The sequence below is a fragment of the Hypomesus transpacificus genome, chromosome 22 (genome assembly GCF_021917145.1).
Source record: "Hypomesus transpacificus isolate Combined female chromosome 22, fHypTra1, whole genome shotgun sequence".
Classification (NCBI taxonomy): domain Eukaryota; kingdom Metazoa; phylum Chordata; class Actinopteri; order Osmeriformes; family Osmeridae; genus Hypomesus; species Hypomesus transpacificus.
This window is the reverse complement of record NC_061081.1, coordinates 14773620-14800029: the sequence shown is the minus strand read 5'-3', so window position 1 is coordinate 14800029 and position 26410 is coordinate 14773620. Positions and strand designations below refer to the sequence as shown.

General features: G+C 46.0%; 2 protein-coding genes across 2 annotated transcripts; one reads left to right on the top strand and one right to left on the bottom strand.

The window, feature by feature from the left end:
* Positions 1-216: 216 nt before the first annotated feature.
* Positions 217-11970, top strand: npnta (nephronectin a). The gene is given in 10 exon segments (XM_047045790.1): positions 217-400; positions 1524-1643; positions 3690-4148; positions 8393-8482; positions 10515-10614; positions 10811-10874; positions 10876-10944; positions 10946-11008; positions 11010-11075; positions 11776-11970. Coding segments are annotated over 10 exon segments (1311 nt in total). The 5' UTR covers positions 217-231; the 3' UTR covers positions 11887-11970.
* Positions 11971-14762: 2792 nt separating this feature from the next.
* On the bottom strand, positions 14763-26113 carry LOC124484295 (polyunsaturated fatty acid lipoxygenase ALOX15B-like). Its single transcript, XM_047045164.1, is given in 21 exon segments — positions 14763-15135; positions 15240-15410; positions 15552-15652; positions 17049-17170; positions 17379-17548; positions 19020-19106; positions 19262-19347; positions 19350-19464; positions 19905-20048; positions 20158-20330; positions 21570-21673; positions 21885-22007; positions 22181-22262; positions 22354-22555; positions 23072-23231; positions 23641-23698; positions 23895-23960; positions 24081-24233; positions 24896-25094; positions 25302-25449; positions 26036-26113. Coding segments are annotated over 20 exon segments (2643 nt in total). The 5' UTR covers positions 25443-25449; positions 26036-26113; the 3' UTR covers positions 14763-14949.
* Between the last annotated feature and the right edge of the window lie 297 nt (positions 26114-26410).

Sequence of the window (26410 nt, the reverse complement as noted above, 5' to 3'; positions counted from 1 at the left end):
AGAGGTTGAGGAGAGAGAGAGACATGGGTTCTCTGTCAATTATGAAAATATGTGAATGATTCAATTGTTACATAAATAAAAGACATTATTAAGAAACTACTGTTCTTGTTTTTTCTGGTTACCTTGAGTCATTCCCACAGGTTTACCATCGAAAGTCTTAGTTCATTCCAGACTTCTATTTATTCCGGCAAGGTTATCCGGGCTGTCCCCCTCCCAGTCTGTGAAATTCAAATGATGTTTCAACCAACTTTATTGTCCATTCCAGATGTGGACGAGTGTGCGGCCGGGCTGGCGGTGTGCCCCCGCTTCAGGAAGTGCCTCAACACGTTCGGGAGCTACATCTGCAAGTGTCACGACGGCTTCGACCTGCAGTACATCAACGGGAAATACCAGTGCATAGGTGACGACCTCCTTCACACCCCCGCCCAGTGCCCTTTGACCTTCCGTCCGGTCTGGGTCTGGGCGGGGCTGGGATGTTGTGGCGGGGTCGTGGTGTCAGCAGAAGGAAGCGCAGGTGCTGTTTTGACGTTGTGGAGGAGAGAGTTATGGAGAGAGAGGAGAGGAACACGCATACAGAGAATCAAATCTAAATGTATTTGGATAGCTCTTTTTACAAGAAATGTCACAGAGGGCTTCACATACGCCCATACAATTTCCACTTAACCAACCTCAACCCTCAAAGAAGACAAGGAAAAACTCCCAGAAAAACTCACTAGGGGAAAAAAATGGAAGAAAGAGAGAAAGAGTAAGAGGGATAGAGGGAGAAAGAACAGGTAAAACACACAGGATGATAAAACACCCACTTTGAAATGTTACAATCCTTTGAATTAGAGTTTAACCTTTTGTGAGATGTTTGTTTATGTTCATCAAAAAGATCACATGGTTGCCTTGATCAGAAGCTTGTGTAGAGAACAGTTTCTACCTACAGAAAAACCCCTCTCTGTTTTCAGAACTGGAAGAAAGACAAAGCTAGTATTGGCAGGATTAAACGTCTTAAAAAGCATTTATTTTCGTCCATAGATCTGATTTCAAGCAGCGATCGGATGCTTGGGTTCTTATGTAGGACTGGAAGGTTACTAAAGGACAGTTATTCTAGAGAGAGGCAGTCAGAGAGGTCTCTGTTCCTCTCTCCTCGCTGGGGGACAGCAGGAGAGGCAGGAGAGGCAGGAGAGGCAGGAGAGGCAGGGCTGTATTTTACGAGGGACATGCTTTGTTAGTAGGGGACGTTCTCCACAGGTCTTTCTTTCATTCATCCATAGATCCATCTATCCATCCATCAGTCTGTCTCTCGATCTCTCTCTCTCTCTTTGTCTCTCTGTCTATCTCTCTCTGTCTCTCTCTCTATCTCTCTCTGTCTCTCTATCTCTCTCTGTCTGTCTCTCTGTCTCTCTCTCTGTCTCTCTCTCTCGTTCTCGCTGTCGTTCTCTCTCCCTCTCTCTCTGTCTCTCTCTCTCTCTGTGTCTCTCTCTGTCACACACACACACTCACACAGACTCTCCTCCCTGTTGTCTCGTTCCCTGCAGATGTTGATGAGTGTGCAGACCACAGCCCCTGCAGCAGCCAGGCCTCCTGCTTCAACACTCCAGGATCCTACAAGTGCAAGTGTAAAGAGGGCTACCGGGGGCTGGGCCATGACTGCAAATGTGAGCACACACACCCTGCACACACACACACCCTGCACACACACACACACACACACCCTGCCCACACACACACACACACCCTGCACACACACACACCCTGCACACACACACACACCCTGCACACACACAAACACCCTGCACACACACCCGTGCACACACTGCACACACACAAACACTGCACACTCACAATGCACACACACACCCTGCGCACATACTCACACACCCTTTACACACACACAAACTGCACACCCACACTATGCACTCACAAACACCTATGTGCACAAACACAATCTGCACACGTGCAATTCTGTGCATCCACACACACACACCTATGTACACACCATGTGAGAGAGAGGGGGGTTGGTGGGGGTGTTGTGGTGAGGAATGGTTTAGAAACCTTAAGAGCAGGGGTTGAAATTCCTGTCATTGTCAGAGCCGTCAGTCACTTCCAGATTAGTCTAACCTCCTCATCAGCCTCCGTCTGGGCTGGGGGGGGCTCTATCTTGACATCTTATAATTTCTTTACCTTTTAAAAACCACGGACAAAAAATATTTGAAAAGGAGTCTAATGATTTCAGACATCCATCTTTTCTCTCTCTCTCTCTCTCTCTCTCTCTCTCTCTCTCTCTCTCTCTCTCTCTCTCTCTCTCTATCTCTCCCTCTCTCTCTCTCTCTCTCTCTCTCCTGGTTTGGCCCCTGAGGGCCTCTGTATTTGGTTTCACTGTGAGGTGAGTCCCCTGGTCGCTAGGCAACGCGCAGCTGTAAAAAAAAAAAATGTTTTCACCACAGCAGCTAAATTCTCAAGAGTGAAACTTAATTTCCCCTCGATGGCTGTAACCTAAACACACACAAGCTGAATGGAGGGGAGGAGAGACAGGAGAGCACAGATGATAAACTTGTTGAACAGTCTGTGTTGGCAGAGCCCCCCTCCAGAGTCCCCCCTCCAGAGGCCCCCCTCCAGAGGCTTGTCCGTGCCCCCAGCTCTTGTTGCCTGTCAGCAGGGTGAGACAGACTGCTAACCAACCTGATACCCTGGCTGTGTATCCAATATCAAAGTCCCCTGGAACCTGAGGATGAACAGACTTGAGTTCCTACACCTCGCTCCACCGCCCAGCCCCTCCTTTTCCCCTCCCTCCCTTCCAATCTCCTCATCCTCCACCTTCTCTCCTCCCTCCATCTCCCCTCCCCCTCACAACCCCTCCCTCCTCCTCCTGCTTGACTGCCTGTGCCCTTAGCCTGAGGAATGTTGAGAGAGAACAATGGCCCTGGTCTCGCTTTGATGACATCACACTGGAAGGAAGGAATCAGCATGAAGGAAAATGTGGTGGAGTATTAGTCTGTACATGGACACACACACACACAAACACACACAGACACACAGACACACACACGCACACACACCCACACCCTCACAGCTGCAGCCTTGAGGCTGGATGAAGCCTTGTGGCAAGGACTCACAGACAGAAAAGCTAACCGGGTCTGGAGCAGACACACACAGAACGACAGGGCTCTGAGATGTGAAACCTGATGGGTTTATGTTAACTGGAGGAAGGTTGCTTTTACAAATGAACAGAGGCTTGTGTGAGTTTGTGCAGGTGTGTTTGTGTGTGTTTGGATGTGTGCAAGTTGTGTGTGTGTGGTGGTGTATTCGGTTGTGTGTGTGTATTAAGATTAAAGGCTATTATTGATGCATTTGATGCTGAGATCATCTAAAGCCATCCTGAAAGACGACCCTCTTGATGAATATTAATACGTTTATCAAGACCTTCTCCAACCTTCCACAAGACTCTCCCTTTCTCCCTGACTTCATATGAGCAGAACAATGTCCAATCAAAAGAGTATTAAAATGAATTTAATCTGAAAACCAGAGCACACCCTTAAGTCCTCAAGTGCATCCGTTGTGAATAAAAGGATGCTCTTGAAGCGGGAAAGGTCACACAGATACAAGGTCTATTTCTGTGCCTTGTGCCAACGTTTGAAAAAGTGTTTTCATCCCCTGAGTGTGTTTCTCACTCTGTCTGTTTCATTTGTCTGTTGTTGTTCCAGCAATCCCCAAGGTAGTGATCGACCCCCCCAGACCAGGCCAGCCCCCACCCAACCACCACAACCACATCCCAGATTCCGACCGCAAAAGGACCACCACCACAGTCCGGACGGCGGTCACTACCAGGAGAATCGCCACGACCACGCCCACGACAACCCCCCCAACCCCGCCCCCGAAGAAGATAACCCCGCCCCCGAAGAAGATAACCCCGCCCCCGAAGAGGATAACCCCACCCCCGAAGAGGATAACCCCGTCTCCACGGAAACCGGCAGTCCCCACGAAGAGACCCACCCTCAAGCCTTACGTGCCCCCCAGGTGGCCCCCGCTGACCCCAACACCCCCCCCCACCCACAGGGCGCCCCCGCCCCCCACCAGACCCCCGCCCCTGCCCCGCCCCCAGGCCACGCCCGTGGACAACAGCATCCAGAAGGAGGTCACCAAGCAGAGGGGAGACGTACACAGTAAGAACCCAGAGCATTGCAGAACACGGTCATTAACTTCTCCATGACATATTATGTCTGTGAGTCATGTATAACTTTCAACCCATTTCAAACGTACATAATATTAGCATTGTTTTCAGAACACTCCATCGCACTTGGTGAAACCTCTGTGCATGGTGAGGATGTTTCTCATCTCTTGACCCATTTTCAACAGAAAAGCAGGAAAAAACGTAATGCCATTTAGGTGAAGAAGCATTTATTTAGCCTCATTGCATTATACCCGTGCTTCCCAAATTTACAACTGGCTCTGGAATTGATCGTCACTCCTAATGCCTAAACCTCACAGCCAATCAGAGGCAGCGTGGGGAGAGGTTTACAGAACCATATTACATCATCTAATAGAAACAATTTGAATACAATATAAAAAAAATTGACTTTAGCTTTTTAAAGTAGTTCAACACAGGTAATCCTGTTTGTTTAATTGTTTTTTATGATGTATGCTATACAAAAAAAATGTTTATGGTTAAAAGAACATGACATTGTTTACAAGAGCACAGATTCTACATAGATCTAGCCTCTTAATTATGCTCTCAAAGTGCACCAGATTCATGCGCTTAACTTTCCAATTTAATACATTTTCTTCCAGTGGAGCATGCCCCCAGACCCCCCTAGAGGGTTGGGGGTTCACCGTGTCCTTTTCACCTTTTTACCCCTGACCTGTTTGCATGCCTGTTATTAGGAAGGGGATTAGCACTTTTGCAAGGCACTGTATTCATGTCACATTCTCATTGGGGGCTTAGCACCCCTAAAGGTCTGATCCTAGAATCGCCCCTGATGTGAGGCCTGATAACCGAGGCTAGAAAAAGCATTTAGTAAACACAGTGAAACATTGCAGGGTCTTCGAGTTGAGGCATTAGAGAACTGAATCCTGACATTGATTTAAGGAACCTTCGGGGTAGAATGATTGGGCGAGATGAACGACTCTTGCGTTATCGACATTCGGTCGAATGTCTTGTAAATAATGCATCATCTATGACCAACGTCTGGCTGTAAACAGGATTTCGGTTCGACCTTTTACGTGCTGGCACATTGGCCCTTTAGATATCTGTACTCAACGGATAACGATGAAAGTGCCTCGTCGCTTCGGCAACGAGTGTTGATTAAAAGCAATGACGCTGCCTTGAGACTAGCGACAGGACGCCGAGATGAAACGGCACCCGGGGTGTGTGAGGAGGTGTGATATTGCTCTGCTCTCTGTCAGACGATGGCTGGTAATTAGAGAAGAGACAGAAGGGGGGATGAAGAAAAAGATGTTGGAAAGAAAGATACAACAAGAAGAAAAGATAACTACAATGTCGGGGTGCATTACTTGAATATGAGATCAATCTAATATCACTCTCCCATCCCGGAGTGTGAGATCAGAGATGTGTCAAAGATGTTCTGAACATTGAGAGTGTTGAGGATACTTCAGTCGGATTAGGGTTTGATACAAGGAGAAGCTGGCACATAATTACTGATTTAGCTCAAGTGTGGCAGTGCTGGACCAGAATTATTTTTGCAAAATCACTTTGATTAGGCTTGTTGACTTTGTTTAATTATTAGTTAATCATTCCGCCCTCCCTCATGGTAATAGTCCAGGGTTAGGGTGAGTTTCAGAGGGAGAAAGTTAGCGCTGCCACATCTCAAGGAATACGTCCTGAGTTTGAGATCAAAGACATCAAAGATCAAAGACCTGCAGAGGTTTTCTTGCACCTGCTTTCTTGGATTAGTTAAATGAAGTTGGTTGAAACTGCCACCTTGTTTTGAATCCAGGTCTTAAACAAGGATTGTTTAAGATCTTCAATCAGGCCACAATAGTGTTGCCTTTAGATCTGTAGATCTAAGTACAACCCTAGATCTAGCAGCTTCTATAAACACTCGGAACGCTAGAACATTAAAAAAAGACCAACGTGATGTCATTCACTGCTACACTAAGATTGTGAAAGTAGCGGAAAGTCTGCAGATTTGTCGCTAGATAAGATTTAGTTGGGAAAGGTAAAAAGTCGCTAAATCTAGTGACAATGTTGCTAAATTGGTATAGATTAACACCTGGAATGGCAGAGCCCCTGAAAGACTTGGTCTGTGTGTGTGTGTGTGTGTGTGTGTGTGTGTGTGTGTGTGTCAGGGGCGTAGCCAGAATAATATTTTTGGGAGACCTAGAAAAATATGGATAGGCATCTTTTCTTTTTTTTTATGTGATGGAAAATCTTTCGGAGATATTTTCGTTTTTGGGTAGGCCTCAGAACAAATTGGGTAGGCCTGTGCCTACCCAGACCTACCCGTGGCTACGCCCCTGGTGCGTGTGTGTGTATGTGGGGGGGGGGGGGGGGGGGGGGGGGGGGTCCATTCCGTGGGTTACTGCAGTCACTCGTAGGCTCCTGAAGCCTGATGGGTTTCTTCTACAACAGGAAGAAAATAACCTGAATGTGCATGTTTGTCTCGCTGGCAGAGGAGGGCAAAAACCCTCTGCAGGTTTGGTCCTTATTGACTATCCAAATATTTGCGGTGGAATGAACAAGACAAGGTCAAAGGATGGAAGGCAGAGAGGGAGAAAGAGGTCAAGAGAGAGAGAGAGGAGAGAGAGAGGGAGGGCGAGAGACATAGAGATAAAGAGAGGGGGAGTCTGATTTATGGAGGTTTTCATTTCAGCTGTTGACTGAACCAGATTGATTCCTCAAATGAAATACTTGAGACACAGTGTCTTACTCTTTAAGGTAACAGGATACGCGGCCAGTAACGAGACACATAAAGTCTGGTTGTCTAGACTACTATGATTCCACACGCTAAACGTAAAAAATTGCTTCTTGCTGTGTAAACCAGCTTGACTGTGTACCTTGGAAATCTGCCATGTAAATGCCCACCAAAAAAAAAGACTGTTTGACATTGCTAATGGCACAATTAGCAAACGCAAATTGTGTACTTAAACGTCAACCTGTGGCTGTTATCCAAGACAGGGTGACTTTCTACGACTTTCACTGAGAGATAAGCTGGACGAATGAGGGCTATTTGTCACTGTGTGTCTGAGAGGGGAGGTTAGCGTGTCTGAGAGGGGAGGTTAGCGCGTCTGAGAGGAGAGGTTAGCGTGTCTGAGAGGGGAGGTTAGGGCGTCTGAGAGGGGAGGTTAGCGTGTCTGAGAGGGGAGGTTAGCGTGTCTGAGAGGGGAGGTTAGCGTGTCTGAGAGGGGAGGTTAGCGTGTCTGAGAGGGGAGGTTAGCGTGTCTGAGAGGGGAGGTTAGCGTGTCTGAGAGGGGAGGTTAGCTTGTCTGAGAGGGGAGGTTAGTTTGTCGCTCTGCTGGACGAGGCGAGTTACAGACACCTGAGGTTGACAGGAAATCTCAGCTAATTCCAGGTCTGTTAAAAGTCTGTTTTACACACACACAAACACGCACACACAACACACACAACACACACACACTGCCCCCCATGACCTAAATGTTTAGCATTGCTGCAGGTTCCTGGTGTCTGACCGGGGCAGTCCTGTGTCAACATCCCCCCACCCGGTGGTATGCCAGATGGTATGGCCCAGTCCAGAGGTGAACTGAGGGGACTGGAAGGGCTCCATGTTCGGGTTGGGGGGTGATGTTTTGCACGTCAGTGTATTTACGGAGAGTCTAAGACATCTTGGGAGAATTACATCTGTTTGATTGTCGTTGTTGGCAAACTTGTGACTTCTGGCCACTGCATGTACGTTTTTATATGGAAAACAATACACACTAAAGTTTACAATTAGTGGCGTTTCCATAGAAACGGCCTTGGTGTAGAGGAACCACCCAAAGATCCCCTAACCAGAAGGTAGACACTCTGGATACCCCAAGCTGCTCCCTGGCTAGTTGACCCTTGACCTTTGAGGAGGGGGGGTGGTAGGGGTATGTACAGTATTTCGGGGGGAGTGTAACCGCAGCCTCACCACATGGGCTGGGCTATTCCAGTAGTCTGTGTCTGTCTGTCTGTGTGAACGCATCTAGTCCCTTTCAGATCTGAAATACACACACACACATACACACTGAAAGAACAGATATGCACCAAGTAGTTGAAGTCAAGGTGTGAACATCTGCTGACAGGTTAATGAAGATCCTGACAGTACTTCCTTTCTGCCTCCTCTCTCTCCACTCTCTCTCTCCTCCCTTTCCTCTCTCTCCACTTTCTCTCCTCTCTCTCCATTCTCTCTCTCTCCTCCCTTTCCTCTCTCCTCTATCTCCTCTCTCTCTCTCTCCCCCCTCTCTCCAGTCCCTCGTCTCCACGGTTACAACGGCGTGGTGGGGATCGACCTGGACGTGGAGCTGGGCAACACGGCTGCCGAGGCGAACGATGACGCAGGTGAGGGATGAAGCCATCCGTCTCCCAACATGAGCACCGCGACTCATCTCCTCCCTAGAGGAGGGGGGAGGGAAGGGGGGTAGGAGGGAGGGATGTTAGAGAGAGGGCATGAGGAATAGGCCGGATAAGAGAGGGGAGGAAGGGGGGTGAAATGCAGGGAGAGAGGAAGGTAGGAGATGGGGGTGTTAGATGGAGGACGGGAAGAGATGGGGGAGGGGGGGTCGTTGGGAAGAGTGAGGGAGGAGAGGAAGACTGATGAGAGATAGAGGGAGGGAGACAGAGGAAGAGAGGAAAGGTGTTTGAGAGAGGGAAAGAGAAGGGAGGTGAAAAAGGGTGGAAGGGGGAGCATGACAGAGAGAGTGAGAGAGACAGGGGGATGAGAGAGAGAGAGAGAGAGAGTGGGGGTGGGAGAGAAAGTGTGTGGGAGAGAGTGAGGGCGAATGGGGAAGTGGGGGGGTGAGGAGAAAGAGAGAGAGAGAAAGAGAGAGAGGGATGACAGAGAGAGAGAGCGAGGAGAGCTTGAACGATGATGGACGAGTTACATTCACTGGCCGAGATTAAACTGACACTCAATTTCTGCACTGCTGTGAAGCATTGGAGAGATATGACAGGAGCCCAGGTGTGATGTGATTGGCCGTCAACGAGGAAGTGACAGATGAAATCTGTCCGTCTCATTTAAACGGTCCCCGGACTCGGAGCTCGTCTTCAGACTATTTTCCTTTTTTCCCGCTTTCTCGTTCTCCCTTTCCACATGCCGATTGAGTTAAATAACTGATGGGCGATTGAATACCAAAAACACGCCCAAAGTCCATGACTTCGGGGGAGAAAAACTGCATCTGGCTCAGAAGACGAATAAATTGATCTGAACTGTAGCTCTGCAGTTGTCTGCACCAGTGTAGAATGAGCTGTCATAAACGATATACTGACCAAACATGAGACGTTCCTGCTGGAACATTCATCAGGCTTATTAGATCTGTTCTAGTTTAAGGTTTAAATTAGGAATCAGCGTTCGTGCCTGAACGTACCAAGACGGTTATGGAGATGAATTGATTGTACACAGTTTAAACTTCCTGATGATTTTACTTTGGAGGCCCTTCATTGGCTGGTCGTTTTGTCTCCAGCGGTTTTCATTGGCTTAGAGGCTGAGCCGCAAAGTGATTTTCACAAACCCCCATTTCACGCAGCGAAAATGAGGAATGAGAGTTATATCCACAATCCAATTTGTACAGCGATGCATGTATTAACGCAGACGGGCGTTTCTGCAAGCATCCAGCCAGCGCTGGTGCTGAAGATCAATCTCAGCTCAGATGGAAACGATTGTTCGTATTAGATTAGTCTCTGTCAAGACAGTAATGTGTTTTATTACAGCTCGTGTTGTGAGGAATGATTTATCCAGTCCAAATGAACATGCAAACAAATACAGGCAAAGACAGGCAGAAAACACACACACATATCTACACGCACACAAACTCAAACACACATACCTACACACACATGCGTGCTCAAACACACATACGCACGTGCAGGCAGGAAAGCTTGTCTTTAGTGAGACAAATCAAAGCAAGAGGTTGAAATCAGGTCGTTCTATCTTCATCACCCTCTGCTCTGTCAGACTGTCCTCTGGAGAACTGGACACTTAATCTCCTACCTTCCTCGCTTCTGCCTTCACACTTTTCTACTTTCCAACCTTCCTCCTCTCCTCCCTCCTTCTTTCCTCCCTCCTTCTCTCCTCCCTCCTCCTCCCCTCCATTACACAAACAAGCACATTTCTCTATTACACAGACCGACAGTTCTCTATCACACACACCTTCTCTGTTCAACACACACACTGGTTAGTGTTAAGCATGTTGCTGGCAATGGAGTTGGCCCTCAGCATGTTGTGGCCCTCAGCATGTTGTGGCCCTGTGTCTGAGGTGTTCCTCAGCATGTTGTGGCCCTGTGTCTGAGGTGTTCCTCAGCATGTTGTGGCCCCTCAGCATGTTGTGGCCCTCAGCATGTTGTGGCCCTGTGTCTGAGGTGTTCTTCTCTGCAGCGGCGGGCTTCCTGAGCTGCTCCTTCGACGACGGTCTGTGTGGCTGGATACGAGACAGAGACGGAGACCTGCACTGGGAGACCACAGACGACCCCTCTGGTACCACACACACACACAGTACCGACACACACAGTACCACACACACATGGTACCAGACACACACACTCATAAGTTCAGAAATGAAAACAATCAATAAAATAAATCGTAATACCGGGAGACCAAAACCACACAATCAACTTCCTGCTATACCTGATCACATGGTGTGTGATGTCACTTCCTCTCTCCCCTCCGCAGGCGGGCGTGTACCTGACCATCCCGGAGGCGGGGGAGAAGAGGCGGAGTGGGCGTGGCGCTCGGCTGGGTCCTGCCCCTGGCGGCGCCCTGGAACGACGGCAACCTGTGTCTGTCGTTCAGGAACAAGATGGCGGGCCCACCATGTGGGGGTGCTGCAGGTGTTTGTGAAGAAGGGGAAGAGGTACAGCCCAGCCGTGTGGGGGCCGGACCGGGGGCAGCGGCTGGAGACACACCCAGATCACCCTCTGGGGAGCGGGCCTGGAGAGCGTGAGTACAGCTGGGTGGTGTGAGAGAGAGAGAGGAGAGAGAGAGAGGAGAGAGAGAGAGAGAGAGAGAGAGAGAGAGAGAGAGAGAGAGAGAGAGAGAGGAGAGAGAGAGAGAGAGAGAGGAGAGAGAGAGAGAGAGAGAGAGAGAGAGAGAGAGAGAGAGAGAGAGAGAGAGAGAGAGAGAGTAGGAGAGAGAGAGTTTGTGTGTGAAAGGTGTGTGTGTAAGGTGAAGAGAGAGAGAGAGAGAGAGAGAGAGAGAGAGAGAGAGAGGAAAAGAGAGAGAGAGAGAGAGAGTGTTTGTGTGTGTGTGAGGTGAGAGAGAGAGGAGAGAGAGAGAGAGAGAGAGAGAGAGAGAGAGAGAGAGAGAGAGAATGTGTGCGTGCGCATGTGTGTGTGAGAGAGAGTGTGTGTGTTTGAGTGAGAGAGAGTATGTGGGTTTGAGTGAGTGAGAGTATGTGGGTTTGAGTGAGTGAGAGTGTGTGTGTTTGAGTGAGTGAGAGTGTGTGTGTTTGAGTGAGAGAGAGTGTGTGTGTGTGCATGTGTGAGAGCATGCGGTGTCTTCCTGTGAGGTTGTGTGCTATAAACGTATTTCCTACATTTGGTTCTGCTGTACAGCACTTTGGTTGACACTTGCTGCTTTACAAATGTGCTGTATGAACGTATGCCTGACTGACTAACAGAGCGTGTGTTGCTGTTCCCAGGTCATCCTGAAGGGGGAGCGTGGGCGGGGCAGGAGTGGAGAGATGGCAGTAGATGACGTCACGCTGACGAAAGGCTCCTGCACTGAGGAGCACAATCTGAGGAGACACTGACACTAACCCCACACTGCCCCCCAAGACACCAAGCCCCCGACCTACCCCTGGCCCCCCCCAGACACCCTGCCCCCCCCAGACACCCCGCCCCCCCAGACACCCTGCCCCCCCCAGACACCCCGCCCCCCCAGACACCCTGCCCCCTCAGACACCCTGCCCCCCAGACACCCTGCCCCCCACCTGCCCCCCCCAGACACCCTGCCCCCCACCTGCCCCCCCAGTCACCCTGCCCCCCACCTACCCTTGCCCCTACCTACCCTTGACCCTCACCCTCTCTCCAAGCCACCCAACCCCTCAAACACCCACCCACCCAGACATCCAACCACCCACCCTCCCCCACCCTCCGTCCCTAACATGTCCTCGTCTCTTTCATCACCCAGCTTGTCCTCGCACAAATAACCAGCCCTGGTAACCGTGGAAACTCTGCCCTGCAAGAACAGCTAACCCAGGGCCACAGCCGTCCATGACCTCACTCCTTTTTACTGAATGTGGATGAGAGGGAGGGGGAGGAGGGAGGGAGGGAGGGAGGAAGGGAGGGTAAGGAAGGAGGGGGGGGAGGGAAGGTAAGGGAAGGAGGAGAGAGGGGGAGAAGGAAGGGAGGGGGAGGAAGGAGGAGGGAAGGGGAGGAGGGCGGAGTACTCCTTGCCTTCTTTTGATGTTTCTTATCATATATTTTGGGATTTTGTTTTTGTGCTAGCCATCAAAGAGTCTAGTTATGGATACCTAGACGAGATTGACAGAATTGGTAGAATAGTGGGGAGGTACCATCATGGTACTTCCTTTTCAGTGTGGTACACACACTGTACATGCCAAAAAAAGATACATACAAATTAAGTAAAACGACTTATTTCTTAGTCCTCGTACAGTCCCCACTAAGCACATTATTGCATATTTGTTTTCTTTTAAAGGTGCTATGTGTAATATTTTTTAAACGTATCTACAGAACATTAGATATCAGATTTAATCTGGTTAATATGCTAACATAGATATATAAAAAGCAAGATAAAATATTGCATTTGGCACTGGACTCATGTTTCTGTGACTGACTTGTTGAAGCGATTGTAGATTTTTCCACATTAAAGACAGTTACTTTATATTGTACTGTATGTGTAAGTTTGTTTCATTATACCGGTTTATCATACAAATGACAACATCTGCTATCTTGGCTCTCACAAAGTGTATTATTGTAAATGTAGTTGTGTGTACATAATTTTGAAATACTTATGCTCATATTAAGCTGTGTGGTTTATATGTCATTCAGACTTAAGTATTAATAATTGGAGATGCAAATCCACTATTCATTTTTTTTGTTTTTCAATATATATTTTTGTTCAATTTGACATCAATAGGCTACTGTCCATCGATTTGAAATCAGAAATGTTGTGAAATTTTTACAGTCCAGTAAATGAACCTTCAATGAAAAATGACTAGAAAGTTTTAGTGGTTTTTAACATTGCAAAGCACACGTTGTATGATGTTCTCATGAAGGGTCGGATCAGCAGGAAATTCAAGTTGTACTGTATGCATGGACGACTTCACCAAATTCTGATATACTCAGCTAACTATGTAAATAGAAATAAATGAACTGATACATATTTGAACACGTGTGGTTTTTGCTCTTCACCCAATTATATTATTATTATTATATCCATCATTAACATGGAATTTGACCGGTCTTGTTTGGAAACAGGTTGTTGTTACGGCCTACTTTCTTAATACAGTAACCGAACATGAGTGTCCCAGCAGTGAGAATAGCTGTTTGGGATAAGACAGGCTCCTTTGAAACGCAAGGTTGTAGGATCGAATCCCGCCGCAGTCATCAAGCATGTTGTTATGCCGGTTTATCTGTTTAGCAAAGCCAGCTACCCACAGTAGCTGTCTTACAGTATAATCATAATGACGTTTCATTCTCAGGGGTTTTATACTCAAGAAGACTTGGATTTATTGTGCTTTGTAGATATAACGCTGCTCCAACTAGCCAGTGCGTCGATTTTCTTGCATCATAAGTTCTGAACGGTTTGACCCCAAATCACAAGATCGGACTCTTATGATGCTTTGCGGCACGCCAAGTCGTAAAATAATATGATTTCCCACGTCGGCCATTTTGGACGTCGGCAATTTCAAACTTTGTCTCAAAATGACATATTTTCCGAACGCATGGGCTTATCGTTACAAAACTCGTTATACGTTTTTTGCGCACCGCTATGAAGGTATTCAAAAGTTTCGGTGTAGCGCCACCACGTTGCCAAAAAGTATAATGTGATTTAAAAAAAGAGTTTGGCATTGCTTCTTTAGCTACTGAATTTCCATATCGAATGCTGCTTGGCCCTTTCATTGCTAATTGCAGCTATATTTTCTGTACTATATCTGTACTTTCTTCTTCTAACATTTTCAAACCGGGCTCGTTTCTTTAGTTTTAATCTGTATTTGGTTGCAAGATCAATATTCTTTATTGTCACTGTGCGCCCTTTTCCAATTCTTGGCTATCACACACAACAAACGTTAGCTAGTCTACTAATGGAGTGAGGCAGACGGCAACAAGAAGAATGTCTAACGTTATGGATGAGACAGAGGGAGTTAGCGATGTCGACATGACTGAGAAGAGACATTCCTGATCACCCATGGCCGTTCCTGGCGAAGGCACTGCGTGTCTATAGTGTCTTTTTGTATTAATGTATTAACATGATGTGAGGTCCAGTTACCAGCGTGACACTAAAACAAGTAATAGCAATGGCTACTTTTTACTTAAGTGTCAAAGCCCAGTCTTTATAAACATGAGTATCTGTACTTCTACTCGAGTGAAGGATGTGTGTTCTTTTTCCATCTCTGGTTTCGGACTCTGTTCTGTTTTAAACATTGCAAAGCACACATTTTATGATGTTCTCATTTAAATTTTATTTGGATGAAAATATCAGCATTTGGTTTTTATTCATGTATAAATCATATTCAACAATAGAAGCATATTGTATTCTGTCACAACCAACAAGCTATTACCATTCTAATCACATCTAAACCCAGAGCAGGTACCAGATGCTGATGCAGGATGAGGTGCCTGTCTGCTGTCTAAAGGGCCACACTGTTCTCCATCTGCTCAGGATCCAGGTATGTGTATTTGTAGGGAACCTTCAGACTGGAGTTCCTGGTCTTGACAGATTCACTGAAGGCCTTCAGCTCTGCTTGGAATCTCTTTATCAGCCTGCAGGGGGCGTCCTCACTGAAGTGCTCATCTGGGTATTTACCAAGACGGACCTGGCCAGGACGTGAAGAATATGTCAGTTATGGATAATCATCTGTCTCACAAGACCGGTGTCAGTTCACCTGACAGGGACTGGTGGAGTCTTTGTTGAACTTACAAAGTCACTGGACTCCTCGCTGAGTAGCCACAGAGTGGCCACGCCATTCGCCGTGACGTTGACGTCTGGCAAAGTCTGCAGCATGGTGCTCTCAGAACTCTGCCCCTTAGTGGTGGGAGGAGGTAGTTGCAGGGAGACCGGGGAGTTGAGCGGCCAACCGCCATAGTCGAACTTCAAAAAGGGGAAACAGCTCATTTTTATTACCAGGTTGATGTTAAATACTACAGAGGAAGAACTGACTGGTAGTGACAGTTTGGAATTGCATTCAATCTTCAGTTCAAACTTCACTTGGAGTTTTACATAGAATCCTACCTGTCCAGTGTTGACAGCAGAGTGCTGGGCGGAGCCTGTAAAGATCACCATGGTGACAAACTTGACGAGTTCCCCCAAAGTCTCGAAAGATTCAGGGATTCCTGGAAAGGGAGGAGACATGAGAAGAAAGGCAAAAAACGCTTTCATTGGATGTTATAGAGCCTGAAGGAGACAAAAACATAAATACAAAAAAATTATAACAGAAAAGTATATGTGACTATAAAGAGAATAATTCAATGCTATGATCCATGTGAGTGACACGTAAATTAGCAAAGGTTGCAACATAACACTGTGTGTTTCAAGACCATAACAATATATAAATATTAGGGCTGTCAAAGTTAACGCGTTAATAACGCGTTAACGCAATCTCACTTTAACGCTACAAAAAAAATAGTGCCGTTAACGCAGGTTTCTTTTTGACCCTGGGAATCATAGACATAAGAAAGAGTTTCTTTATTATGACTATGATGGGAATCGCCTGTCGTCACATGACTTCGACTGCCAACGGTAGCTGAATGATGGAGAGGGCTTTTAGATGGGAAGTTCCATTTCAAGAAGTTGCGAGACGGCTCGGTTTACAAAACTAAGGCTGTGTGTACTGATTGTCAGGCTGAGTTTAGTTATCACCGGAGTACTTCCAGCCTAAACTATCGGATGCAAACAAAGCACACAGCTAGCAGCAGCAGCATTAGCACTAGCAGCTGCAGCGTTTGCTCCTGTAACAATTGGCAGACAACACTCGCAAAAGAAGCGATCGAGCTGCCTGAGTTCAACAAAATAGAAACTGTTTTGTTCAATATTAAGGTTAATCTGTGGTTGCTTAAGTACCTGAAGTATGTTTGAGCAGGATATCGTAGTAGGCTATGAGACAACATGTCTTGAATGTATTTTATTTTCCAGAAGTCAAATTTTGTAGATGTTTATTAGCAGTATAGTTTGTGAGTGAATAAAACTCCCTCACAATGTAAGTTGTGTTCCATCTGAACTTCTTATATGGACATGATCATCCAGTTAGGCCTATTTGAAGTTTTGAAATACAGCATTTTAATGTTTTGTTTTTTAAATCATTTATTGGGGTAACATTTTAACAGATTAAATAGTTTGCAATTAATTACGATTAATCGCAATTAGTCATGTGAAATAATGCGATTAATCGCGATTAAATATTTAAATCGCTTGACAGCCCTAATAAATATACATTGAGGCAGGGTAAAAAAAAAAATCTGATATCTGTGGGTATCACATGACTGAAATAAACACAACCAATCATTTAGTTTTTATCAAACTTAATGATTGGAAGGCATTTGCGCCAAACTCAATGATTGGACCGGCTACTTGTCTGTCTACCTACCCTCCGACAGTATACAGGCGTTCATGTGTTTTGGGGGAGTGGCTTTATAGGGAAGTGGTGGGATATTTGTGTTTGAATCCTTCAAACCCCTAGTTCACAAAACTTTCCTACCCTGTCTTTAACTATGGTGCTCTGAACTGTGTTACCTGAGCTGGCCCTGGACAGGAATCCATGGATGAAGATATCCTTGATCCAGTTCTGCAGCTCAGAGTCCTGCTGGACGTCAAAGTCTGACTTGTAGTAGTGACCGATCACTCCCTGGACAAACCTACTCACAAGCACAAAACACGTAAAGCCAAGGTCTGAATGCACCTCTCATCTGCTGTTTGTAAATGTTAACAGTTGTTCCTGTGGATCATATCCTACAGCAACATACACACCTGTGGATCACATCCCACAGCAACATACACACCAGTGGATCACATCCCACTGCAGCATACGCACCTGTGGATCACATCCCACAGCAACATACACACCTGTGGATCACATCCCACAGTCTGAGCCCGTCATCTCTGTAGTAGAAGTTGGGGATGGATTCCATATGTCGTGCAGCGATGTCCTCCGGCAGACAGAGGGAGCTATAGGTCAGAGAGGACACCGCTCTCCGCAGGATGGTGAACATTCCCTCTCCACCCGACGCTGAATACTAGACCGAAAATTAGAAGAAATAGATTTAGTTTCATACATATCTAACCTTTTTTCCACATAATTGGAATATGTTGCCAGCTCTCCACTGGTGTCCCACAGGGCTCCGTCCTTGGTCCCCTCCTCTTCTCTCTGTACACCACCTCACTTGGACCAATCATCACCTCCCATGGCTTCTCCTACCACTGCTACGCTGACGACACGCAGCTGTACCTGTCGTTCCCTCCGACCGATCCGGGGATCTCAGCTAGGATTGAGGCCTGCCTCGCAGACATCTCCGCCTGGATGACTGAGCACCACCTCCAGCTGAACCTTGCCAAAACGGAACTTCTCATCATCCCGGCCAAACCCTCCACCTACCATGACCTCTCAATCACCCTGGGATCTGCGACGGTGACCCCCTCATCCTCTGCCAGGAACCTTGGGGTTACCATGGATGACGAGCTCTCCCTCACGGCCCACATTGCTGCGGTCTCCCGGTCGTGTAGATTCACCCTCTACAACATCCGGAAGATCAGGAGATACTTGTCTGAGCACTCCACCCAGCTGCTTGTCCAAGCACTTGTCCTCTCCAAGTTGGACTACTGCAACTCACTGCTCGCCGGTCTCCCATCATGCGCAACCCGCCCTCTTCAGAGGATTCAGAACGCAGCGGCCCGCCTGGTCTACAATCTACCCAGACGCTCCCACGTTACCCCTCTCCTCATCTCCCTCCACTGGCTACCCATAACGGCCCGCATCAGATTCAAGACCCTGGTACTGACCTTCCGAGCAGTGAACGGGACTGCGCCCGACTACATCAAGTCTCTCCTGCAGCCTTACACCCCCACCCGCCACCTACGGTCTTCTTCAGACAACCGCCTGGTGGTCCCACCTCTCAAGACCGCCCGGTCCCAGCACAAGCTCTTCTCCTGCCTGGCACCCCAGTGGTGGAATCAACTCCCCACCTCCATCAGAGACACGGACTGTCTCTCCACCTTCAAGAGAAGGCTCAAGACACACTTGTTCCGGGAGTACAATGGTACTTAGGAATTTGCTGAACCCAACGCTAGTTTCCTCAAGGATCACAATGACTCTTGCTTAGACTGTTGCTCTTGTTGGTTAGTGGTAGCTGATTTAAACTGTTGTATTCTATTTTAGTTAATCCTATTTTTATTGCTTTCCTACAGGTACACCTGCACTTAGAGATTAATGTTGTGTAATTTTAACTTGTTGCTTGTACTACATGCTCTTATGGTTTCTTCCCTTTAGCACTATTTTTTGGTTGTTCACAATATGTACTTCTTGTTTTTGACTACCCGCAATGCTGTGGGGCTATCTTGTTGTTATTATCAGTGACCTATGCACTTTGTAAAGTTCTCTCTTGGAAGTCGCTTTGGATAAAAGCGTCTGCTAAATGAATAAATGTAAATGTAAATGTAAATATGTCTAAGTTTGTTGCATTGTGTATAGTAACAGTACAATGTTCCTACCTGATTGAAAAATCCGTTTTCTGATATCAGCTTAGATCTGGCCAGGGCGTTGATTTGAAGGGTGTAGCGGGTATGGGGAACTAGTAGCTGAAACAGGACAAATCATTTAATAAATATTAAAACTGGTGGAGATTAATGATGTTCACATTCTGCCTTTTGATATAGCAAACAAAGCCTTACAAACCAACCTGTTATTGGTAGTAATGTTTCATGTAACAATTATCACAACACAACCTGCTGACCTTGTAGAGGGGGTGCACCATGGGAAAGTTGCGCAGCAAGGCCACAGCGAACACCTCGCAGAGGAGGTGGGTACGCAGCAGGTGACGTTCAGCTCGTGCTCATTAAAGTGTGCGCTCCTCATGAAGATCTTAGCCATCAGCCAGTCATACTCTGAGTCGGTGGGGAAGAAGATGGGGTTGTCCTCTCCTGGCTTCTGCTTCAACTGTGGAGAGGAGAGACAAGAGGTCAGGCACAAACTGTGGAGAGGAGAGACAAGAGGTCAGGCACAAACTGTGGAGAGGAGAGACAAGAGGTCAGGCACAAACTGTGGAGAGGAGAGACAAGATGTCAGGCACAAACTGTGGAGAGGAGAGACAAGAGGTCAGGCACAAACTGGAGAGGAGAGACAAGAGGTCAGGCACAAACTGTGGAGAGGAGAGACAAGAGGTCAGGCACAAACTGTGGAGAGGAGAGACAAGAGGTCAGGCACAAACTGTGGAGAGGAGAGACTAGAGGTCAGGCACAAAGAAAAAGTGTCTTTTTTTCCATAGGAAGATATATACTCACATAGACACAGTCAGTAAAAAAACATAGTTCCCAACATGATGGGACTATTACAATTGTTTCATCTGACGCCTGGAACTTCAGGTATTATCAGATTACCTGGATGGCGATGGGTATCAGTTTGTGGTCTGGGGTCTTCTGGAGTAGAACGAGAGGAGCCGTAAGGTACTGCTGTTTCCCGTTGATCACGTTAGCGGTCACTCCATCCAACTGTTTGTAGTCCACCAGGTAGATGTTCCCCTTCTGTTGGAGAGAGGGGACTTGCTGAATGAACAGAATCTCAATTTTTTGGGGAGTTTCTCGTCAAAAGCTTATTTTGTGCTACATAACCCTCAGATAGGACGTACAGTACCTTGATTTCGTCAGTTAGGCTACTCGCTCCGTGCAGGGAGGCCCTGACCATGTCGTCGGTGACGGGGAAATTCTCTGGCAGCTTCAAGCACCGTTGGATGATTGTGGGGTTGATTCCGTTCAGGAACTGGTAGCCAAATAAAGTGTCGTCTTTCCAGTGTTCCTGGATGTAGTCTGATGGGTACAGAACATGAAATTTAAAGAATATTTAATAAAACTAAACTACATTTGATTATTTAAATGGTTGTTTTCATCCTTATTCGTATAAGTATAACCTATTTTAGAGTTCTTTCCCCTGGAACAGATTTCATGTTCCAACCGAGGGGGGCTGTCGCTGTTTTGGTGTGTGGGGCTGCATCAAATACCCTTTTTAGCTCTGTTAAATTGCTGCACTAGTCCACACTTGACCGGTGGGGATCTCATTGTATCACGACTGTAACTGTTAGCTGCTCCTGCCATTCTCTAATCCCTGCTCTCCTCTCTCTGTCCCCCCCCCACACATTCCCTGTGGTGTTGGGGGTTGGAGCTGTCAGGACCTGCTTGGTCGTCGGTCTGCCAACGTTGGACCAGGTCGTCACCCGGAATCCAGTCTCCATGACGGCCAACAGCGAGTTTCCCGGTCCCATCCAACGTCTATAAAGGCGAACAATGGGTTTTGGTGTTTCAAAACCCATTGACACTGTACGACTATGTTTAGCTTGTGTTCTGCTCCTCTCTCCTACCAACCGTCTCTGGAGGAGGGGATCCCTCTCTGAATTGCTCCTCCCAAGGTTTCTTCCATTTTTTCTCCCATTGGGAGTTTTTCTGGGAGTTTTTCCTTGTCTTCCTTGAGGGTTTAGGCTGGTTGAGGGGCAGTTTTATGGGCGTATGTGAAGCCCTCTGTGACATGCTTGCGTGTAAAAAGGGCCATACAAATACATTTGATTTGATTTGATTTTGATTTGATTTAAATGGCTGTGGTGAAATAGATTGGGTGTGTTTATGTAGGAATATTAATGACTCAGGCCTGTGATAGTTCTGTACATGTAGGTCATTCCATGTTAGTGGAGCTAAAAGCTACTTTCCTCTGACACTGTAGTTAGTTACTGTGCCATGAATTAGCTCTTCATGCTCACATGTTGTAAAAATCAAGCAGACGTCTTTCATTTATTAAGTAAAAAAATGATTGATTTGCTTGACTTCACCAGAACACATGTTCTTTAGACTGTACCCTGCTTCCTTGGAATAGTATGAGTTACTTATTATCCTGCTCCCTGCAAATGATGTCCCCTTTATTTAATGATAGGACAGATGGAAAGAGACAGAAAAGCAGGGAGAGAGAGGAGAGAAAACATGCAGGCAATGACCTCAGTCGGATTTGAAACCAGGAATTAGGCTCTTACCCAGTGAGCTGACACAGTGTCCCAGCCTCACCTGATATGGGTGTGGTATGACCACTGAAAGCATTGCGGATGTCATCGATGCTCTTCCAGGGTTCCTCCAGGTTTATCAGACCCTCGAAGAACAGCTTAGCCTGGCTGAAGTATTGTACCAACAGACATTTTCAGGCCCATATTTCATAACAGAAATCAATTCAGGTTCAGTGAGGAATTATGTAAAACTTTGACCCAATAAGTTGAAGAAGCTATTTTGGTGAAAATTCTGTTTTCTATTCTGGTAAATATTCTAGTTTTGTGGATTGAGACAAAACACAAAACAAACCACACACACACACGTAGTGAAACTTACTCTAGGAAAGCTGTAGAGTAGAACTCTATCATCTTGGTGGAGGAGAATTTGACCTCTAGGGGCAGAGACGAGGGCCCCTCAGATTTCATGCAGTCAGGTAAACCTTTTTTATACAAAGCCCATCTGAAGAACAGCACAGAATGAAATGTTACGACATTCTTTGACATCAGTCATATTCAATTCATGTCTGTATGTATGCAATTATGTGAATGACCCCTCATGACCCCTCAACCTCTAAACTCTGTACCTTGACACCTATGACCTCACCTGTAGTCCCTGACCCCTGATGACCTCACCTGTAGTCCTGTGCTCTTTCCTGAAGCTCCTTCTCCCTACAGTGCTTGGCAAAATGATGGATGTCATCAGACACTTTTTTAGCTGTACAAAAAAGAAAATATTTTAGTTAACCTCCAGTTCCTCCAGTCACGTCTGTAATGTGTGTGACTGAGTGTGTGGTTAACCATCTGACCTTTGCCCTCTCTGAAGTAGTGGACCTTTTTGTCTGAGATCCACCTGTAGACGGGGAAATGTGCCATGTCTTTCTCTGGGGTCACCACTTTGACTTTGGCACAGTACCAGTCGTCAGAAGGTGTTAGAGACAGAACTTGCTTGTCCAGTTCCACCACCACCAGGTCACTCAGGGAGGTGGGGCATTCAATAGGGAATGTATACTGGGAAAGAAGAGAAAAGGAAAGAGAAAATTAGTAAAAAAAAGAAAAGAATGACAACTTTCAAACAAAGAATGACTTCACATACTGGAAAAACAAGTTAGTTAGTTAGTTTATCGTCATGTCAGATACACTGGTATCCATATGAATACACAGAACAAGGCTATTGTAACCTGCAAGTATACTACGATAATAAACAGAAGAAAAAAGCAGACATGGAGTTCTTATAGTTAATTAATAATGTAATAATATTTGAATTATACTAAGGTCGATAATAAAAATGTCACAATAAGACATGAGTCATACCCTATAACCTACACAACTGTTGTACTCCTGTTAGCACAGTTACACACACACACAATTTCATCCCTAATCAGACAGAACCAGGTCACAGTCCTTATTTTAAAATCCAGTTTAGTTGGATTCCATATCAGATGAAGTTTTATAATTGAGCAAAAACTACCCAACACAAGTAAAATTATGAGTGTGACTTCTATCCAGGTCGGACCCCCACTTTACCTCTTCTGTAAATAATCCATACAAAGGACTGGCCCTCAGACGCTCGCTCTCTCCATCCGTCCCCACCAGCTTGATGTAAACAGGATTGGATGTGCCAGAGAACAACAAGTCACCCGTAAACACGGTCACCCAGTAAGACAGCTTGGGCTTTCTGTAAAAACTAAAGTATTAGAAAAATATCTTATTATTAGAATTACAATTGATACAGGTTAATTTAGTTTGTGAAATACAACCCCTGACCCCTATGACCTTCCCTGTAGTCCCTGACCCCTATAACCTCACCTGTAGTCCCTGACCCCTATGACCTCACCTGTAGTCCCTGACCCCTATGACCTCACCTGTAGTCCCTGACCCTTATGACCTCACCTGTAGTCCATGACCCCTATGACCTCACCTGTAGTCCATGACCCCTATGACCTCACCTGTAGTCCCTGACCCCTGACCCCTATGACCTCACCTGTAGTCCATGACCCCTATGACCTCACCTGTAGTCCCTGACCCCTATGACCTCACCTGTAGTCCCTGACCCCTGACCCCTATGACCTCACCTGTCATCCTGGGCTCCTTACCTGAACATCTGGGTGCTGGACACGACCAGAGGATTGATGTCATCAAACGCTCTTTTAGCTGTACAAAGAAGAAAAAAAAATGTTCCTTTATTTTCTTAGACATTTATTTATCCTCATACCAGAGTGGGACTGTCCACCATCCACTATATAATAATAAATGACGATGCAGTGCTATCAGCTAGTGATGGCTGTTATCAACATAAGATGTATTAGTGTTAACTTATACTCTATTGTGCACAGTATCATTGCTGCACCTGGTATAATTTCTTCCAGCGGCTCCGATTTATGTTTTCCGCCATGGTTGGTCAAGAGCGCACGCCCTTTAAAAAAAAAAAAAGGACATGGAGCAGGGGACTGACAGCGACATAAGCAATCACAACATGACAGACGCTCCACTTAGCACCAACTGAGATGTTTAATTTGAAATGAATGTAGCCTACTGGCAGACTGGTTCACGTGGGTTTCCCATAGGTGTTGGAGCTCCGAAGCACCCATGGTATCGGTGCCTATGGTGTCTGCACTGGACCATGGGACCACCGTCACAGCTGTCTCCATCTCTTTCTCAGTCTCCTCATTCCCAGCATCACCTATGGCTGATTTCAAATGCAGACCAGAAAAATTAAGACAATTGCATTTGATCCACATAGGACTTTTTTTCATATAAGGCCAATAAAACAACGTTGAGCATAAATATGTATTAGTGTTTATAGTTTCTGAATTAAATTAAGAATATATAAATGCAGGGAGCTTTGAGTGCTCGATATTTATTTTCTCAGATTTTTTCTGCGCCACCCTTTTCTCCTTTTTGCTTCCTCTTCATTACTTTGGAGAAGAAACAAGTACGTAATAAACCTTCCAAACTTTGTAGGCTGTTGATTAGCTCCGATTTACTCGACTTACTACCGCTCCAACTCTAAACTCAGAAGACGAGGATGTATTGACCAATCACGGTCTGTAAAACCGATGCACAAATGTACTGTTCTAGTTTTTACCAAACTCACTCCAGTAAAACTCAAAGTTAACACGGCCGATTAAACTATTATATAGGTTTTTATATAACAAATTGTATATATATCCTTTCTTCTTTTTTAGCATTGTGCTGCGGCCGTTACTTTGACCGGCCGTTCAGAAAATCTCCTGACTCTCCAGACGGCCAATCCGACCCTGCGTCATTCATATTCTTACCTCCAGTTCCTCTAGTCATGTTTATAATGTGTGTTTGGAGTGTGTGTGTATGTGTGTGTAGCGAGCTGACCTTTCCCATCTCTGAAGTAGTGGACCTTTTTGTCTGAGATCCACCTGTAGACGGGGAAATGTGCCGTGTTCTTGTCTGGGGTCACCACTATGACCTTGGCACAGAACCAGTCATCAGGACCAACCAGAGCTGGCTTGTCCAGTTCCACCACCACCAGCTCACCCAGGGAGGTGGGGCATTCAATAGTGAATGTACAAGACTGAAGAGTGGAGAGAGAGAGAGAGAGAGAGAGAGAGAGAGAGAGAGAGAGAGAGAGAGAGAGAGAGAGAGAGTGAGAGAGACAAAAAGAGAATGTGAGAAAAAGTGGGGGAATGAGAACATGTTTGTTAAAATGTTATATGATATATATATACACATAAAGGACATTTTAACAGGTACAACTGTCCAGGTCGAGCCCTTTCCTCACCTTTTCTGTTTGGAGTCCTTCACTCGGAATCAACTCCCAACGACTCTCTCCCTTCATCCCCACCAGCTTGATGTAGACATGGTCCGATGTTCCAGAATCCAGCTGCTTGCCACTAAACACGGTCACCGAGTACGAAAACATAGTCTTTCTGGAAAACAATTGTTAGAAATTTGCAGTAATGTTTTATTTTTATTTCTAAAACTGGTTGTTCCCATCCTTGATTGTGATTGTCTATATCGCATTCCATGCCGTTGTAAAATCCAGCATAACCTCACAGGTTGTCCTCATAACATTCTTTAACATTCCATATTACTGCGCATCGAATATTTCAAATTGGAGGCGTGAACGGACGGTTGCTTCCGCGGAGTTATCCCTTACAAAATGTACGGGTTCCGGGGTTTGCGTTACAACACCCTGGAACCCGTAGCTACATTATTGACGATAATGTACTGCCTCGAGTACCTTATTGCTTAATTGAATTGTGATTGATGCAAGTTACTGTAATCTCCTTGAAATTAACAGTCTATTGGATAGAATGAACTGTCAAAAATGTCAGTAAGTTCTTCAATTAATAGACTGGATACAACTCCTTTGACCGTTTCCATGAATCTGACATTATTTAAATAATTTGCTAATGACATTAAATAAAAGAATGTTTGTCATCCTCTAAAAAGTATTACAGTAAAGAAAGTCTGTTTTGGAAATAAGTATTGGAATATTCCAATCACCCGTACCTGTTGTAGATGTGAAGATGTTCTGTTGGGTTGACTCCTGTGAAACACCTGTTGTAGATGTGAAGACGTTCAGTTGGGTTGGCTCCTGTGAAACTCCTATGTCACTACTGCCCCTTTTATATGTGAGCTAAGGTGTGACACCTCCTGATTCCATGGAAATGAAGAGGGGAGTTAACGTACGGAGGGCACCAACCGTGCTGCCACCGGCACTGAAGAGTTATTTCTCAAGAATTGAAAACAATTCCATATTATTACAAGGATTATGTTGCAAGCTAAAGAACGTATTCAGACTAAATGGGGGCAACAACTGATAGAATCTTGATAGAACTGAAGTTTCAGACTCTCGTGTGTGCAAATGACTGTAAGGCTTATTGT